The sequence below is a fragment of the Castor canadensis genome, chromosome 3, assembly GCF_047511655.1.
Source record: "Castor canadensis chromosome 3, mCasCan1.hap1v2, whole genome shotgun sequence".
Classification (NCBI taxonomy): domain Eukaryota; kingdom Metazoa; phylum Chordata; class Mammalia; order Rodentia; family Castoridae; genus Castor; species Castor canadensis.
In genome coordinates this window covers 199,091,467-199,109,073 of record NC_133388.1, presented here as the reverse complement: position 1 = coordinate 199,109,073, position 17,607 = coordinate 199,091,467, and the positions used below count along the sequence as shown (strand labels likewise).

The 17,607-nt window shown below is 61.0% G+C and overlaps 2 protein-coding genes across 5 annotated transcripts; one reads left to right on the top strand and one right to left on the bottom strand.

Annotated features, from left to right (window-relative positions):
• Window positions 1-4,105: 4,105 nt before the first annotated feature.
• Oplah (5-oxoprolinase, ATP-hydrolysing) lies at window positions 4,106-14,705 on the top strand. Of its 3 annotated transcripts, none has more exons than XM_074069426.1 (27): window positions 4,106-4,251; window positions 5,356-5,579; window positions 5,671-5,862; window positions 6,354-6,453; window positions 6,691-6,814; window positions 6,914-7,109; window positions 7,191-7,356; window positions 7,463-7,601; window positions 7,682-7,749; window positions 7,888-8,153; window positions 8,307-8,419; window positions 8,506-8,676; window positions 8,867-9,004; window positions 9,091-9,229; window positions 9,342-9,454; window positions 9,657-9,808; window positions 10,445-10,605; window positions 10,690-10,791; window positions 10,869-11,043; window positions 12,524-12,708; window positions 12,812-12,958; window positions 13,050-13,184; window positions 13,346-13,495; window positions 13,590-13,747; window positions 13,849-14,009; window positions 14,171-14,268; window positions 14,485-14,705. In XM_074069426.1, the coding sequence occupies exons 2-27, from the start codon at window positions 5,409-5,411 to the stop codon at window positions 14,629-14,631; spliced, it is 3,867 nt and encodes a 1,288-aa protein (XP_073925527.1). In that variant the 5' UTR covers window positions 4,106-4,251; window positions 5,356-5,408; the 3' UTR covers window positions 14,632-14,705. The 3 variants fall into 3 exon arrangements, with proteins under 3 accessions (XP_073925527.1, XP_073925526.1, XP_020025917.2); XM_074069425.1 differs by having other exon boundaries at window positions 4,120-4,291; XM_020170328.2 differs by lacking the exon at window positions 4,106-4,251 and adding an exon at window positions 4,309-4,833.
• On the bottom strand, window positions 14,335-16,813 carry LOC109690834 (sphingomyelin phosphodiesterase 5). Of its 2 annotated transcripts, XM_020170411.2 has the most exons (7): window positions 15,983-16,813; window positions 15,814-15,886; window positions 15,466-15,606; window positions 15,303-15,392; window positions 15,138-15,201; window positions 14,921-15,056; window positions 14,335-14,843 (listed from the first exon to the last, which is right to left on the bottom strand). In XM_020170411.2, exons 1-7 carry the CDS (start codon window positions 16,811-16,813, stop codon window positions 14,751-14,753), a joined length of 1,428 nt encoding a protein of 475 aa, XP_020026000.1. In that variant the 3' UTR covers window positions 14,335-14,750. The 2 variants fall into 2 exon arrangements, with proteins under 2 accessions (XP_020026000.1, XP_073925532.1); XM_074069431.1 differs by having other exon boundaries at window positions 15,814-16,813.
• Between the last annotated feature and the right edge of the window lie 794 nt (window positions 16,814-17,607).

Sequence of the window (17,607 nt, the reverse complement as noted above, 5' to 3'; positions counted from 1 at the left end):
TTAATAACATGACCTGATCTTGGGTAGTCATTATCACAGCCCTGGGGATTGTCAGGGCACATGCAGCAGGGAGACATGGGGCCTTCTTGGCATTCTACCTATCGTTGTCCACCTCTGGGTCTCAGAGTGTCTGAGTTGGGGCATTCCTGAGCCTGTCATTCTTTTGGGGTAAAATTTCTAGTACTGTCAAGAATATTTTACATTCCTTGAGGTTGGGATTACTTCCTAATTATAATTATTTTAATTACATCACTACATCTCTGTTGAGTACAGTAACCTAGTCTCCCACAGTATGGCTCTCAGGCCACTGAGAGCTGCACCCACACCCCTGTCATCACAGGAGAAGACTAGGGCCAGGGTTCCTCCCAGGGAAATCCCAGGAGAACCCATAAATGAACAAGCAGAAACTGCACTCATTAAGCAAGCAGCAAGGAAATGATGATGTGAACTAAATAATAAGAGAAAAGGCCACAAAGTAAAGTGACCACATAGACATAACCTACTAAATGACAGTGAGTAAAAGAAGAAAGTCCCTTATATGATATAAAACATCTCTGGTGGTGGTTCTGCTGCCCGGGGAATCTCCTGCCCTCAGGCCCAGGTGTTCAGCCTCTGATGGGCCTCCCTGCTGCCTGCCTCCCCCTTCCTTTGTTGTGCCCCCCTGTCAGGCCAGTCCACCTTGGGGAGATACCAATGCTTCCTGGTCCATCTCTTTGCCTGACCCACCCTGGTCAGTGTTGTCCAGCTTCTGCTATTGTTGGGTGAGAAATGCCCCTACCCTTGCAGGGCAGCTTGAATGTCCACCTTCTCTGACCCCTTCAGAGGCTGCACAACTCTGGCTGCCCAGAGACCATACCTAGTTGCCCAGGTCTGTATCTTGGCACAGAAGCCAGGAGGCTGCAGCCAGTGGACAGTGAGTATCCAGATAGATAGTGGGGATGCCTGAATCCCATGTACACCCTTCCCCTGTGACACATCTAATCCAGGATGGGACAAAGAAGCCCCTGTCTTCCAGGAGGGTCTTCCTGGAGGGATCAGAAGCTCGTGGCCTGTCTGGTGGTCCATGCCTCAGGGCCAGAACTCAGAGGCCAAGTGAACCCCTCTGTTGGCAGTTAAGATGGTCAGACCTTGGCCCCGAAGCCCCGGAATGCAGGGGCAGGGCAGCCACTGACCTCACAATGATAGGATCTGCTGTCCCTGGCCAGCCTGGTGCCAGCTGTCACGCTGTGCTGCTGGGCATGTCCCTCCTCAGCAGCTATGAGGGCCTGCGGCAGGAGATCCAGCGGCTGGCACAGGAGAACGAGGAGCTGCGTCGGCTGGTGCAGCTCATCCAGGAGAACCAAGAGCTGAAGCTGGTGCTCAGGAACAGGGGCACTAGCCTGAGTTTCTGTAGCTCTGGCTTCCTGACAGAGGTGACTTCTGGTCCCCGGGCACCCAGGCGCAGAACCTTTAAATTCAAGGATGCTGACAGAGGTGAGAAGCTTCAGCCCACAGACCTCATTCAACTCCTGCCAAGACAGAGACAAAAGCCCTGCCAGGCCTCAGATGCTGCAGGTGGTGGAGGGATATGGAGCAAGGCCAGGGTGGGGTGGCGTGGGGAAACTTTTCAGGAAGCCCATGCAGCAGGGAGGAGGTGACATCTCTGAGAAAGTGACATCTGAGCAGAGCTGCAGTGGAGTGACCTGCAGCTGGGGGACAGTCTTACTTTCTTTCTTTTTGGTGGTACTAAGTTTTGAACTCAGGGCCTTGCTTGCTGGGAAAGTGCTATACCACTTGAATCATGCCTCCAGCCCTTGGGGAATGGCTTTCCGGGCTAAAGAAACAGTTGGCTTCAAGGTCAGCATCGGATGCAGAAAGCAGAGGGGACCAGGAGGGCCTTGTAGGGCAGAGGGAACCTGAGGGCAGGAGGCCCCTGGCCCTGTGTGCTCTGGGCTTCTTGAGTTGATGGGCTGGGGAATATCCCCACTCCTGGGCAGAACGAACAGAAGCTTGGTCAGGGTGGTGCTATGAAAAAATATCCAGGCTCAGGATTTACATTTTGAAAGTCACAGTAGCAGGAATTCTGGCAGACTGGGCACCTTCCAGATGAGAAGGAGAGATGTGAGGCCACTGGTGGGTTTGGGCTCCACTCTGGAAAGGGGAGCTGCTCCTGGAATGGATACACAGGGAGGTGACCATAGACCTCCAGGGATCAGATGCTGTGTTTTGCGAAGGGTCTGGCCTTGCAGAGCCCAGAGGAGACTAAAGTAATTAAATGGGTGAGTCCCGTCAGGCATGGCACTGTTTTTCACCCCTGCTTGGGACTGTACAACACTACCAGGAGGGAGCATGTGACTACAGATGGGGACTGTATGGGGATGATAGACATCCCCATACTCAAGTCAAGAGATGAAGAAGAGTTAGGCAGGCTGACACAGGGCTGCAAGAGGGGACCAAGCACTGGGTCTTCCAGGTCCTTGTTGGTCTGCCTTGGAGCAGCTCTGGTAGATGGAGCGGGGTTAGGAGACACCTGGGAGGTGAACAGAGGTGGAGGTGGGCACCCTGAGGGAGGTATGTCCCTGGGAGGAGCAGGGAAGCTGGGGTGCTGCTGGAAGGCTGGAGGAACAGGGCCCATAGAGGATGGGCTTGTGACCTGACAGGAACCACCCCTGGGTATAAATGGGGTAGCTGGGGTGATGCCTGTGGGCAGTAAGAGGACTTGTGGTGCAGAGCACAGGTTGGTAGCTCAGGAGAGTTCGTGACAGCAGGTGGTGGTGGGTGTGAGTGGGATTTTTCTTCTGACGGATCCTAGGCTGAATAGGATGGGGTGCCTGTCAAGGCTGGATAGAAATGGGAAGGAACACAGTCCCCCAATGGGTGTGAGGGAGTGTGTGCACTGGTTGCTGTGGGAGGCTGCCTCAGTGTCCTGGAATGAAGTGGGCCTTGACCAGAGCTGCTTCCCACTGCTGCTCAGGGCAGGCAGAAGTGGGGCTCCTGCATCTTGATTGTGCTGTGCTGGTCTAGGGCCCCTGCTAGGCACTAGGGTAGGGAAGGCAGTAGGGAGGTCGGTGGGCTAGGGGTCTGGCAGCAGCACCGTGGGGGTGCGTGGTGTCTGGACAAGGCCAGCAGCCCATCTCCAGGGGAGTAGGTCCTGTGTGCCTGCTGCTGCGCCCAATTCCTGACTGCTGGGTAGCTGGAGTCCTTCATGTGGCCCAAGAAGATCTGAAGGGATAGGGGACCCAGTGAAATGTGTCTGGGATAGACTAGGACACCAAGAGCAGCCCACAAAGGGGTCAAAAGCTTGGGCTGTAGAGGAAGCCTTAAGGCAAGGTTAGAGGGCATGAAATGGGGTCAGGTGCACAGCATTGCTCTGAGCCTATCAGATCTCATGTGCCTGTCTTCTTGTGTCAACTTGGACCAGGCAGTGGGTCCAGTTTTTAAAAAACTACCTCTTTTTTTACTCCCAACCTGCACTCGAATCTCACATCACACAGGGGAGGACACCCAGGCTGCCAGAGGGCACTAGGCAGCTGGGAGCCCTGTTGCAGCCTGGAGTGCCGTCCAGAACTCACTACTTCCGACACACAGCAAGCCCACCTTTGTCCTGATCTCCCAAGCCAAAGGAGACTCCAAGGGCCAACTAGGCTCACTGGGTGAGGTTGGGGGAGACCCCAGCCTGTCTGACATCTGTCTGGCATCTCCCCTGGGCTCAGCTGACCTCCTCTGGGGGCTGCCTTTGTAGGGCAGCACCACCCCCTTCCAGGGTTGGGCCAGTGCCTCCCGCACCCAGCCTTCTCCAACCCAGCCTACGTGGCTCACAGGATGAGGGCTCCGGTGGGGCTAATCCCCAGTCCAGCCCCCCACTCCAGTTAGAAGAATAGAGCTGAGGCTTCCTTGAATCTGTCTTAGCAAGTCTTGGGGTGCTGGCCTAGGAGCTGGGGCCATCAGGGGAGGATCTGCTTTTCTGGGGGCTTAAACCCCACTAAGTAACAGAAAAAAAAAAAAAAAAAAAACCTCAAAATAAGAAACCAGCCCTGACTTCTTTCTGTCCTCTTCGCCTGCTGTTCTCTTTGGGAGACTCCTCCCTCAGCCCATATTCTCCACCCACCCCCACGCGCTGGAGGTGGGGGCAAGCTGTGTCCACCTCAGCCTTGGGCAGACGCACAGCCGGCACCAGTAGGGAAACTACCTGGTCCTCACGGTGTGAACCCCTTGACCCTCTGGCCCGTGGAAGGGCGGTGGAGGGGGGGAGAGGGGACACATCAGCTCCAGGTGTGTGGGAGTCTCACTCCAGAGGGGACCTCAGCTTCAGGTATTCTGGGGTCTGGCCGCTTGGAGGCTCATCTCCTATGGGGTTGGCTGTAGGGAGTGTGTAGAGGGGCCCCTGTCCACAGCGCCAGCGCGCACTCGGGGTGCGTGCTGCTTGGGGCCATAGCCCCCTACGGTTTCTCTTCATTCCTCTCCGGTTGCTGCAGGCTCCGTTTCCCCGCCCCTGGGCCGTGCGGGCCAGGCAGTGCCAGAGCACTTCAGGGCTGTTACTTTGGGGAACAGTCACATTGCTCCGGGGTACCTGGAGGATCCAGCGCCTGCGCAAGGGCCCCGGCGGCTCACAGAGCCAAGGTGCCCTTGAGCCAAGCGCTGGGTCGGCCCCCAGCTGGCTTGGCCACTGGCCCCTGCAGTCTTTGCGATTGCTCGGGGCGAGGAAGGAGGCGCTCGGGACAGGCCGGGACTTACGCAACCGAGAGAGCTGGACGCGCCGGGACCAGTCGTGCGGGGGGCGGAGCCTAGGTGCGGGGAGGGCGCGCGGGGAGCGCAGCGGGCGCAGACCACGAGCAAGTCGGAGCCGACCGGCAGGTGGGCCCTGCGCGGGATCTTTGCCCCTCTCTGTGCTCGCCTTCCCCTCTCCCTTCCCCGGTCCCGCTCCTCGTCTCCCGGGCCTGGCCCCGCCCCGGCATTGCAAAGGCTCTGCCGAGCACAGCGGCCCGAAAGGCCTTGGCTGGTGAGGTTGAGCAAAGCGGAAGTGGGGGGTCCCCTCACCTGCCAGACCTAACTCTGGTGCCTCTTCATGCGAAAAGAACACCAACATCCCCAGCTCAAGGGCACTGGGGTCCAGCGGCGCCTTCATCTCTGCTCCAGACCCCGGTCGTCAATCCCTACCAGGGCTCTGGAACCCGGGTGATTGGGAGCACTGGGCTGACAGACCTGGCTCCACTCAGCTGCCCTGTGAACTGGATTGTGCAGTTCTGGCCTCCGCCAAGGGTTGCACAGTGGCTCTTCCCCAGGGCCCCTCCTTCTTCCCATACCAAGCCTCTGCTCAGAGATCGGTCCCACCAGCATGACCCCCAGGCCTCCCTGCTGATGGGCTCCTCTCTCCAGTTCTCCCAGGGCTGCCAGCTGAAGAGCCACTGCTGGACTCCAGCCACACTGTCATGGGTAGTCCGGAGGGGCGTTTCCACTTTGCCATCGACCGTGGAGGCACCTTCACTGATGTCTTTGCGCAATGTCCAGGAGGGCATGTGCGGGTCCTGAAGCTGCTGTCAGAGGACCCTGCCAACTATGCGGACGCACCTACAGAGGGCATCCGTCGCATCCTGGAGCAGGTGGGCCAGGGCTGAGCAGGTGGGTCAGGGTGGAGCAGATGGGTTTAGAGGGGCCCCAGCCTGGGCCTGAAACTGACTATGTGGTCCCCAGGAGGGAGGCATGCTGTTGCCCCGAGACCAGCCGCTGGACACCAGTCGCATTGCCAGTATCCGTATGGGCACCACAGTGGCCACCAATGCCCTGCTGGAGCGACGGGGGGAACGGGTGGCATTATTGGTGACTCGTGGCTTCCGAGACCTGCTGCATATTGGTACCCAGGCTCGTGCAGACCTCTTTGACCTGGTGAGCTCTCCCACACCACCTGGATGCTGAGTAGTGCGGCTCAACCCTCCGGGGTTGCCACAGCCCTTTGGTGTGAAAAGTCGGTAGAAGGAACGCTGATGCCCAAGTCCACCAGCCGATAGGCAGAAAGGAGGCTCTGGACGCTGTCCCTTGCCCCGACAAGGGCACGTGATGCCCAGCTCCTGCTGTCACCATGCCCTGTCCTGAACCCTGCAAGCCTAAGCCAGTCATGTTCAGGGTGAGGGTGGAGCCCCAGCCCCACTGTTGAGCTCCTGGAAGCCGCCCTTCTGGAGGCAGGACAACTGGCCTCATTCCACTCAGATGCCTGGGAGCTGAGAGCCACCCCCTGGATGGGCCTTGCTGGGCTGTCTGCCTCCTGGCTTGCCCACTGGCCTGTTGGGACATATTCCCTCGCCTGAACTGCCCCACCCATGCAGGACTCCTCAGGAACCTCAGGCCTGAGTCTCCTCTGAGCCTCTGCCCACCCCCAGGCCGTGCCCATGCCAGAGATGCTATATGAGGATGTGGTGGAAGTGGAAGAGCGTGTTGTGCTGTACCGTGGAGAGCCAGGTGCCCGGTCTCCTGTCAAAGGTATGGGTGCCTGCTTAGCGTGTGCAAGGCCCTGGGAAAAAATTGTTGGGCTTGGTGCTGTATACCTGGAATCCCAGTACAGTACTTAAGATGCTGAGGCAGGAGGCTCTAGAGCGCTAGGCCAGCCTGAGAAACCCTGTCCGAACCCCTCTTCAGAAAAAGGACGGGTCCCCCAGTGGCTATGCGGTGCGGTCTGGGATGGGCAGATCCTGATGGCTCTTGGCTGGGCTCCTCTAGGCCGTACAGGGGACCTGCTGGAGGTGCAGCAGCCCGTGGACCTGGGGGCCCTGCGTGGGAAGCTGGAGGGGCTCCTGTCGCGGGGTATCCGCAGCCTTGCCGTGGTGCTCATGCACTCGTACACGTGAGTGAGGGTCACCAGCTGGGGCTGGAAGGCTGTGAGCCTCAATGGGAGGCACAGGGCCTTGGTGGGAGGCGCAGTGGCCCTGGGTTCTCGTTGTAGGTGGGCCCAGCACGAGCAGCAGGTGGGCACGCTGGCCCGAGAGCTGGGGTTCACACACGTGTCCCTGTCCTCGGAGGCCATGCCCATGGTACGCATTGTTCCTCGTGGACACACAGCCTGTGCCGACGCCTACCTCACTCCCACGATCCAGCGCTACGTGCAAGGCTTCCGCCGCGGCTTCCAGGGCCAGCTCAAGGTGAGAGTCCCTGATGGCCTGCTCCTGGCCCTGGACCTGTACCTGCTTATTCCTTCACTGCCTGCCCACCCTTGTCCACAGGATGTGCAGATGCTCTTCATGCGTTCTGATGGTGGCCTGGCACCCATGGATGCCTTCAGTGGCTCCCGTGCTGTGCTGTCTGGCCCTGCTGGTGGTGTCGTTGGCTACTCAGCAACTACCTACCAGCTGGAGGGCAGTCAGCCTGTCATTGGCTTCGACATGGGAGGTATGGAGGCTGAAGGGAGGATCTGGGGGGAGGTTCAGCTTCCAGGCTGGGTGAAGCTGGGCATGCGGGTCTCTGAGTGACTCCCAGTAACCTATCCTCTCATCAGGCACATCCACAGATGTGAGCCGGTATGCTGGGGAATTTGAGCATGTCTTTGAGGCCAGCACAGCTGGTGTCACCCTCCAGGCCCCCCAGCTGGACATCAATACGGTGGCAGCCGGTGGGGGTTCCCGCCTGTTCTTCAGGTTAGCTCCCACCCCTCTAGCTGGGACTCCCCAGCCCTTCTTCCCACCCCATCTCCAATTCCAGTCCTCCATCTCCCAAGGTCTGGCCTCTTTGCAGTTGGGCCTGAGTCAGCAGGTGCCCACCCAGGCCCCGCCTGCTACCGCAAAGGTAAGAGCTAGCATCTGCCCCTGCCAGGCCTCCCCTCCTCGTGCTGCTCTAGGCCCGCGCCACCCATTTAACCCCATCCCTGCCGCCCATTCCTGTCCCCCTGCCTTGAGCGACCCCCATACTGTGCCTACCTCCCAGGGGGCCCTGTGACAGTGACGGATGCTAATCTGGTCCTGGGTCGCCTGCTGCCTGCCTCCTTCCCCTGCATTTTTGGGCCGGGAGAGGACCAGCCACTGTCCCCGGAAGCTTCTCGCAAAGCCCTAGAAGCGGTGGCCACTGAGGTCAACAGCTTCCTGGCCAATGGCCCCTGCCCGGCCTCCCCACTGAGCCTGGAGGAGGTGGCCATGGGGTTCATACGTGTGGCCAATGAGGCTATGTGCCGGCCCATCCGTGCTCTCACGCAGGTAGGCCCACCTGTGCCCACCCTCCACTGTCTGTCACACCTGAGCCCTGCCCCTGCATTCACGCCGCCTTCCCAGTCAGCCCAACGGGTGAGAGGTGGGGGGCTGGCCAGAGCCAGTGGGTAAAGAGGCCACTGGCCTTTTCTGAATCCCTAGGCACGAGGCCATGACCCCTCAGCCCACGTGCTGGCTTGCTTTGGGGGAGCTGGCGGGCAGCATGCATGTGCCATCGCCCGGGCTCTGGGCATGGACACCGTGCATATTCACAGGTGGGTCCGGATGTGGGTGCACTGGTGGGCTAGGAGAGTGGCTGTGGGAGGTAATCGTCGCTGCTGTACCATCCCTGTCCCTGCAGGCACAGTGGACTGCTGTCAGCACTAGGGCTGGCCCTAGCAGATGTGGTTCACGAAGCACAGGAGCCCTGCTCCCTGTCCTACACCCCTGAAACCTGCATGCAGCTGGACCAGAGGCTGACCCGCCTGGAGGAGCAGTGTGTGGAAGCCTTGCGGGCCCAAGGCTTTCCCAGGTGGGCTCCTGGGCTGCTGGGCAGAGGCTTTGCATCGTCCCCACCACGCTCTTGGCCTGGCTACTGCCTGATGTCTTCCCAGAGGGTTCTGGGGCTCTTCAGACAGTGGTCAGGGAGGACCTGTGGACTTCAAGTGCAGGACGGGCATCGTCAGGAGCACTGGATGAGTGCCCCCACCTGCCTGCTGCAGGTCCCAGATCAGCACTGAGAGCTTCCTGCACCTGCGTTACCAGGGCACCGACTGTGCCTTGATGGTGTCTGCCCACCAGCACCCAGCCACGGCCCACTCGCCCCGTGCTGGCGACTTTGGGGCAGCCTTCGTGGAGAGGTATATGAGTCCTCCTCCCGGGAACCAGGTGGGTGGCCTGCTGGTCTGGCTGCCTCACCCTGACTGCTCCTTTGGGTGGGGTGCAGGTATATGAGAGAGTTTGGCTTTGTCATTCCTGAGCGGCCAGTGGTGGTGGATGACGTGCGGGTGAGGGGCACTGGCCGCAGTGGTCTTCGGCTGGAAGATGCTCCCAAAGCCCAGACTGGGCCTCCCCGGGTAGACAAGGTTGGTGGCTCTGCCCATGCTGATCCACCCACATCCATGGGACCTGGGGACAAGTGTTTATGGGGGAGGCAAAGCTGTATTGAGGGGCCCGCTCACCCCACACCCTCTGCAGGTTACCCAGTGCTACTTCGAGGGGGGTTACCAGGAGACCCCTGTGTACCTGTTAGGAGAGCTGGGCTATGGGCATCAGCTCCAGGGGCCCTGTCTCATCATCGACAGCAACAGGTGGGCTGAAGCCTGGCATGGGTGGAGCCCTGGATGGGTGAACTGTTGGGGCCTCATGTGGAGTTCTCTGGCCCAAGGCTGGGGCCTAAGGGACTTGGGGTCCCATCATTGGGGTGTCTTCTGGCCTGGGGATGTGGGGTCTCTGGTTGGGAGGGGGTTCTGGCCTGGCCCCTTATGGCTCTTCTGTACCTGCTGCCTCCAGCACCATCCTTGTGGAGCCAGGTTGCCAGGCAGAGGTGACTGAGACGGGGGACATCCGCATCTCTGTTGGGGCTGAGGCCCCCAGCACAGCAGGCACCAAGCTTGATCCCATCCAGCTGTCCATCTTCTCACACCGCTTCATGAGCATCGCTGGTGAGTGGCCATTGCTATCTTCCCTGCAGGCCTGGCTGCTACTGGTGTGGGACATGGTGTCTCTGTATACCACACAAGGCCAGGCACAGACTGACAGCATTGGCTCTTATCATATGTGATGGACTGGCAGGTGTGTGCCAAAGGGAAGGACAGGATTCCTGGCAACAGGTGGGCATTGTGGCCTTGGCCTTTGGATGGTGTCCCCTGCTGCAAGGGCTGGTCTCCTTGGGCTGGGCAAGCACCTTTTTTTCTCTCATTAGGAGCTGCAGATACTCAGGGACAGAACACTGAGGCCAGCATAGTGATGGCTATGGGCCTTCCAGAGCCCAGGGATTTATGTGCTGGGGACCAGGTTACTGCTGGGCCAGGCAGGGCAGAAGGTTGAGGGGAGGTCCTGTGTTCTTGATGGGACTCCAGGCAGGCTGAGGAGGAAGGTGATACCCATCACACAGGCCAAGACACACCTGACTACAGCTTTACCACCCAAGTGGGCATGCTGTCACCTGGTCTTCCCGAGGACACAGAAAAAGCTGCTGGCTCCTGGGTTTGGACTGTAGGGCTCCTGTACCTCCTTTTCCTGGGACCATGCATATGGGTGGTGAGGCCAGCGGGTGCCTGGTCACTCTGTACCCCCAGAACAGATGGGTCGCATCCTGCAGCGCACCGCCATCTCCACCAACATCAAGGAACGCCTCGACTTTTCCTGTGCCCTTTTTGGACCCGATGGGGGTTTGGTCTCCAATGCCCCCCACATCCCTGTGCATCTGGGTGCCATGCAGGAGACTGTGCAGTTCCAGGTGCAGTGAGAACCTCCTCATACCCCCACCCCTGCACTTGTGCCTGCTCTCCTTCCCTACTCTGCATCCGTCTCCTGGTTTCAGATCCAGCACTTGGGGGCTGACCTCCACCCTGGTGACGTACTGCTCAGCAACCACCCCAGTGCGGGGGGCAGCCATCTTCCAGACTTAACTGTCATTACTCCGGTGAGGGGGTGCTGCCTAGGTACCTTTGGGGGCATAGAGGTGGCTGACACAACTGACCATTGCTCTCCCCCCACTAGGTGTTTTGGCCAGGTCAGGCTCGGCCTGTGTTCTATGTGGCCAGCCGAGGGCACCATGCTGACATTGGGGGTATCACACCAGGCTCCATGCCCCCTCACTCCACCACGCTGCAACAGGAGGGTGCTGTCTTTCTGTCCTTCAAACTGGTCCAGGGGGGTGTCTTCCAGGAAGAAGGTGAGTGGGAGTGGGGCCACAGTGAGGGTTCAGCAGGCTGGGATGCACTGCTGCTGAGAACCAGGCTGAGCAGAACCCTGTGATAGAGCCCAGCAGACCAGGGCACTGATAGGTGGTGACCCTCCAGGCACTTGCAGATTCTCTTTCAGGTGATCACAGGAGCTAAGATGAATTCGGCCTGGGCCCAGGGAGGCCTTTTGGGAGGTAGTTTTGGGGTGGGAAGTTATCCAGGACATGTGAGGGGCACCATGTAGAAGGGAGAAGGGCCTGTTTCAAGGTGGGCAGCTGCTGCAATCCACACTGGGTCTGGGTGCTGTACAGATCAGGGTGAGGGGTCAGGTGCTGCAGGACCCTAGGAGCCTTCTGGGCCTGGATCACTGGGCAGTTGGGTGTCTGTGAGGGCTTTCAGCTGGGCCTGCGCTGGTTTGCCTGTGCACCCACCTGCAGAAAGGATGGAGGTGGGTCTGAGAGTGACCTGGAGGCTGGATAGAGGTCAGATGGACCAGCTGCAGTTGCCCTGGATGATGCTAAGCATCAAGCTGGGTAGAAGATGGAGGAGGGAAGTGTTTGGGAACTCAAGGTGGATATTTGATGAAATTGGGGGGTGTGAGTGAGGGGTCAGGTTTTCATAGCTGGAAGATGGAGGCCCTGCACTGAGCAGCACAGAGCAGCTTTAGGGAAGGTGGGGGCAGTGGGAGAGATAGCACTGGTCTGAGGTTCCAAGGGTCTGGAAGCTGAGAAGTGTCCTATAGTGAGGAGAGGTGATATGAGTAGGGTAGAAGGTGGGGGTCACAGAGCCACAGGCATTCTGGGCGCCGTGGACACAAATAGGGTGACCTTGGTCAGTGGGAGCTGGGGCAGGGAGTGGATTATGGATAGGAAGATGCAAACCAATGGCGGGGACCAGTGGCTCAGAGAGGACTGGAGGGTAAGGGTTTCTGAGGTCCTAGTGGTCCTTGGGCCAGAACTGCATGCTTGCAGGCGTGGGAGGGAAGCCTTGTTTGGATCTGGGAAACCTGCAAAGGGGGAGAGGGTGGCAGACAGGTGCTGGATTCTCTTTTGAAGCACGTGTCTAAGGAGGCCAGTGGGAGTGGAAAGGGCAAGTGGGAGAGTGTCAGGGAAGTGATTGTTGTTCTGGGGGACAGAAGAGGGCCCACAGAAGACAGGAGGGTGAGTTTACTGAGGGCTGAATCTGCCTCCCCCACCCCCATCCAGGCACCTCCAGTTCTGGTGAGGTCATTGGCAAAGCTGCTTACCCAGGGTGACCTGGAATGCTGGGTCATGGGAGGGGGAGGGTGGAGTCTGGGTGTTCCGGGTCCTGGGGTCTTCAGGGAACCAGTCATCAGGGAAGGTGGGGGGACCCAGTGGAGGGCCCAAAGAGGGGGCTCCCAGTGTCCAGCGGGGGTGCAGTGGGTGTGGAAGAGGGTACCAGGTGACCCAAGGCCTAGAGATGAGCTCAACAGTGATTCTATCCACCCAGCGGTGACAGAGGCCCTGCGGGCACCAGGCAAGATCTCTGGCTGTAGTGGAACCAGGAACCTGCATGACAACCTGTCTGATCTCCGTGCCCAGGTGGCAGCCAACCAGAAGGGCATCCAGTTGGTAGGGGAGCTCATCGGGCAGTATGGCCTAGATGTGGTGCAGGCCTACATGGGCCATATTCAGGTAGGTCTGGGGGCAGGAGGGTAGGAGCGGCACCGTGTCTGCCCCGAAGCAGCTGGGACACCCTCAAGGTGGCATGGCGGGTGCCGAACCCTCTTCCTGCCAGGCAAACGCTGAGCTGGCAGTACGAGACATGCTTCGGGCCTTTGGAACCTCCCGGCAGGCCCGGGGCCTACCACTTGAGGTGACCGCAAAGGACCACATGGACGATGGCTCCCCCATCCATCTCCGCGTGCAGATCAACCTGAGTCAGGTCAGGCCTGGCAGGGAGGGCACCTAGGAATGGCGTCCGGGGAAAGTGGCACGCAGCTGGTGACGTCCTCCCGTCTTCCGCCCGCTGGCAGGGTAGTGCGGTGTTCGACTTCACCGGCACTGGGCCCGAGGTGTTCGGCAACCTCAACGCCCCGCGGGCCATTACGCTGTCCGCCCTCATCTACTGCTTGCGCTGCCTAGTGGGCCGCGACATCCCACTGAACCAGGTGGGCCGGGGAGGTGCCCACCCCGGGCGAGGTCACCCTGAGCGTGCCTGGGGGCGAGGTCAGACCACCCCGGCCTGAGCTCGGGGCGGGGGCGCGTCTCTCCCGGAACCAGTGAGGACCCCAGCCCCAACCGCCTCTGAGAACCGCCCACCCACGCGCAGGGCTGCCTGGCTCCGGTGCGCGTGGTGATTCCTAGAGGCTCCATTCTGGATCCGTCCCCCGACGCGGCGGTGGTCGGGGGGAACGTGCTCACGTCGCAGCGCGTGGTGGACGTCATCCTGGGGGCCTTCGGGGCCTGCGCTGCCTCGCAGGTGTGACGCGGCTCTGGGGCGGGGCGGGGCGGGGCGGGCACGGAGCGAGCGCCCCACCCCCAGCCCCGCGCAGTTACCGCTTAACCCCCGCCAGGGCTGCATGAACAACGTGACCCTGGGCAACGCCCACGTGGGCTACTATGAGACTGTGGCCGGCGGTGCGGGTGCGGGCCCCGGCTGGCACGGGCGCAGCGGCGTGCACAGCCACATGACCAACACGCGCATTACGGACCCTGAGATCCTGGAGAGCCGGTGAGCAGAGCGCGCCGCCTGGGGTTTGCGCAGCCCAGCTGGGGCGGAGTCCGCGCCCGGTTGCACTGAGCGCCTCGCCCCTCGCCCCTCGCCCCGTGCAGGTATCCGGTCGTCCTGCGCCGCTTCGAGCTGAGGCCGGGCTCTGGGGGTCGAGGCCGCTTCCGGGGCGGAGACGGCGTGGTCCGAGAGCTGCTCTTTCGTGAGGAGGCACTGCTGTCGGTGCTGACGGAACGCCGCGCCTTCCGGCCCTATGGCCTCCACGGTGGGCAGCAGCAGCCCAGCCCTTTCCTGTCCGGTTTCCTAAACTCTAGCTGCCAGTCTGCCCTACGCCCCCGCCAGACCGCCTCCACACTCTCCTCTGGGTGTCCCCTAACTACCAGCCCCCGACTCTCTGGTCACTCCGCGCCTTGAATCTGCCTGCAGGAGGCGAGCCGGGCGCACGGGGCTTGAATCTGTTGATTAGAAAGGATGGCCGCACGGTGAATCTGGGCGGGAAGACATCAGTGCCTGTGTACCCCGGGGTAAGGAATGTGCCCTATGCCTTCGCCCCTCCCCCATCGGTCTCCATTCCGGATGGGAAACAGATCAAGAATAACGAAAGAGCGCGTTTAATTTGGCTCCCCGGAGGAAAGAGGGCTGAATCATGGTCCTCTATGGTCCAGAGGGGCGGGTGATGACTGCTGCTCCGACTAGGGAAAGAGCCACGCCTGCACTCAACCCGCTTCTCTCCTCCACAGGACGTGTTCTGCCTTCATACGCCTGGTGGTGGGGGCTATGGCGACCCGGAGGACCCCGCGCCACCGCCGGGTTCGCCCCCACAAGCCCCTGCCTTTCCCGAGCGAGGCAGTGTCTATGAGTACCGCCGCGCCCAGGAGGCTGTGTGAGGGCCGCTACAATAAAGATCCCTTAAGTCGCCCAGTTCTGGGGCACAGCTGCTGGGCCAAACTCCTGCTCCACATGTCTGTGTCACTGGCCGTGCTTGTCGTCTGTGTGCCACTCACTATCAGGAGCACACTGAAACTCGGAGCCTCAGGCCCACGGCCAGGTGGTCGGTGAGCCCTGCCAGGGCAGTACTGAACGTCATCTGCTCCACCTCCTGCAGAGGGACAGGAGTCGGGTTGAGGGGTGGACCCAGTGCCGGCAGGCCCAGCCGCCCCGAACTCTGGCACTTACTGGGCTCAGCAGGTTCCCAGGTGTTCCCCGGTACATGATGTAATCCAGGCGCCGGCCCCGCCAGGGTTTAGCTCGGTATCCATCTTGAGGAGGGCCTGCTAGGTAGAGGTGGCGCCCTTTCTCCTCCTCCAGAGCCCTGGGAGCAGCGGTGTCACCAAGGTCAGGACATCCCTCCCAGCTGGCCCAGGCACTGTCTGGCTCCCAGGACTCCACTCACCTCCGCAGCATCTCTGGGGAACTGGCTACTGAATGGTGGAGCATGGAGGTGCTCAGTATGGTCCCTGTGCAGGCCCAGAGAGGGCAGAATTAGCAGGACCCTTGCAGGTCAGCCTTCCCTGGGCCCCCGCTTCCTACTCTGCTCCCTACTCTCCAGACATCCTACCCAGGGCCCAGGGCTGCTCCTGGCGGGTGCCCAGCCGGCACGGGTCGTGGAAGCAGCTGAAGAGTTTGTGTCCCTGCTCCTGCACAAAGTCTGTGGAGAAAACCAGGGGGTCGGTGGGCGAGGCCAGGCCTCTTGGTCCCGCCCTGTCCCAGCTTCTCCTCACCTTTAGAGCAGTTGTCAAAGTTCAAGTCTCCCAGGAGCACGCTGAAGGCCACCTTCTCACCACTTTGTCTGCTCTCAGCCTCAAACTGCTCAGCCCAGTCCAGCAACAGCGTCAGCTGTTTGCAGCGCAAGCGCCCGTCCTCTACAGGGTTCAGGGGTGTGCAGCCAGGCTCAGCCCAGGGTGCGAATTTGCATCTTGGACATCCGGCTTCCCACCATGTTCTGATCTGAACCCAACCAGGCTTTGCCTGGGACAGTGAGCAGTAGCAGGTGGGGAGCAAAGATGCTAGAGTAGGGACCTGCTACCGCCAAGGAAAGGGGACATTCCAACAACACCTGCAGGGCTCACCAGTTGGTGCATGCAAGTGCGTGCAATGCAGGAATCCCACGACGCGGTGCCCATCCAGGACGCCCAGCTGCGCCTGCAACACCCCCCACAGTCCCAGGTCTCCTTGCCTGCTTGACCCAGTGTACCTTCCCTCCCGGAACAGGGCACACTGCAGCCAGTTGACCGATACCTGTACGGACAGTAGGCCCTTGGAGGCCAGCGCGTCTTCACGACGCGCATTCGGGAAGCAACGGAAAGTGGCACGCAGCAGTGGGTAGCGCGAGGCAAGTAGGAGCCCGCTACCCAGTAATTTGAGATACGGCCCGGGCTGTAGTCCAAGTGTGCCCACGTCGTGCAGCACTGGGCCCAGATTCGGCGACAGGCGGCGCACCAGGCGATGAGCCGCGCGGAGGTCAAACACCTCCTGCAGGCACACGAAGTCCAGACCCACAGGCAACGTGGCCATCAGCACCCCATCCGGCCCCCCAGGCAGAGGTTGGCTGCTGCCGGTAGCCCCATAGAGTGAGGGCCGCATGCTGGCCAGCAGCGCCCTGCCAATGGCCTCGGCGCGCCGCTGGCTGTGTGACAGGTTGTTGAAGCGCGCCAGTCCGTCGGGTAATAGGCACAGATTTGCAGTGAGAAAAACAAAGCAGCGCACGGGCTCAGCGGGAGGCTGCCAGGGAGCGGGCGGCACCCAGCCTATCGGAGGGGGCTGGTAACAGAAGGGGCGGCGCCAGGCCTGCAGCGGCAGCCAGAGCAACAGACCAGGCAGCGCCAGGGGCAGGCCGACCAGCAGCAGCAGCAGCAGCAGCGCCCCACCGGTACCCGCCGCGGCTCTCACCCGCCCCAGACTGCCGGGGCGCGCCATTGGTGCCCAGCAGCCCAGCAACTGGTCCAGAGACCAATAGGCTGGGAAGAGCAGCACGCGAGCCATGCTGTGGAGAGAATGCAGAACCGGGTGCGGGAAGGGCGAGGGCCGCAGGGCCTCGGGCACCGGGGGCCAGTCGGGTGGGGATTGCATTGCGCACGGGGCTCCTTGCGAAAGGTCCGAGTGACTCAATTCACTCGAGTCCACGCGAGCTGCAGGGGTGTAGTGGGGCAAGGCCACGTGTCACAACCTGTGCGCTGTGCCTGACGAGCTTGAGGGTTCGGCAGCGGTTGGACAGAACAAAAGGGAAAGCGAAAGGGACCCTGGCCTTGCAGCTCCGCCCTAGATCCTCCTGCTCTGCCTTAGGCCACCTGAGGAAACCGAGGGCCCCGCCCCACGCAAGCGGGATCTGGAGTGCACGTGCACCCCTTTTGAGCGTGGGCCCGCGCAGCGCTAAGAGCGGTAAGCCCTGCAAGGCCGTCCTCAACCCCACACCTTCCGACCCGGCAAGGCATCCTGGCTACCCACAGGGCGGGCTCCAACGCGCCCCCGCCCGTCTCCCGCGGCCCGCCGGCGTGTGACGTCTAAGTGCAAAGACCAGTGGGAGATAGACTCGGAGCCGCCTAACAAGAGTATGGCAAAATTCCCCGCGACGACTGGCCTGCAGTGGTGGTGGTCCTGTGATCCTACTCCAAAGAGCTTCCAATCTGCGGGGAAGGACCGTTGGCTCCGCCCTTCGAGGCCGCTTGGCGGCGCACGCGAGCCAGGTGGAAGTCAGTCCCCTATTCCATTTGCCTTCTGGCACTGGCTGGCTCTTGGTTCCTTGGACAATGTTGCCTGAAGCTCCCAGGCGGGTCTCCTTGACCCGTACCTTTCTAATTCCAGATGTGAGGCAGCACCGCCCCTCGCCACACACACACCACACCATTCCTTCCTCCCACCAGTTG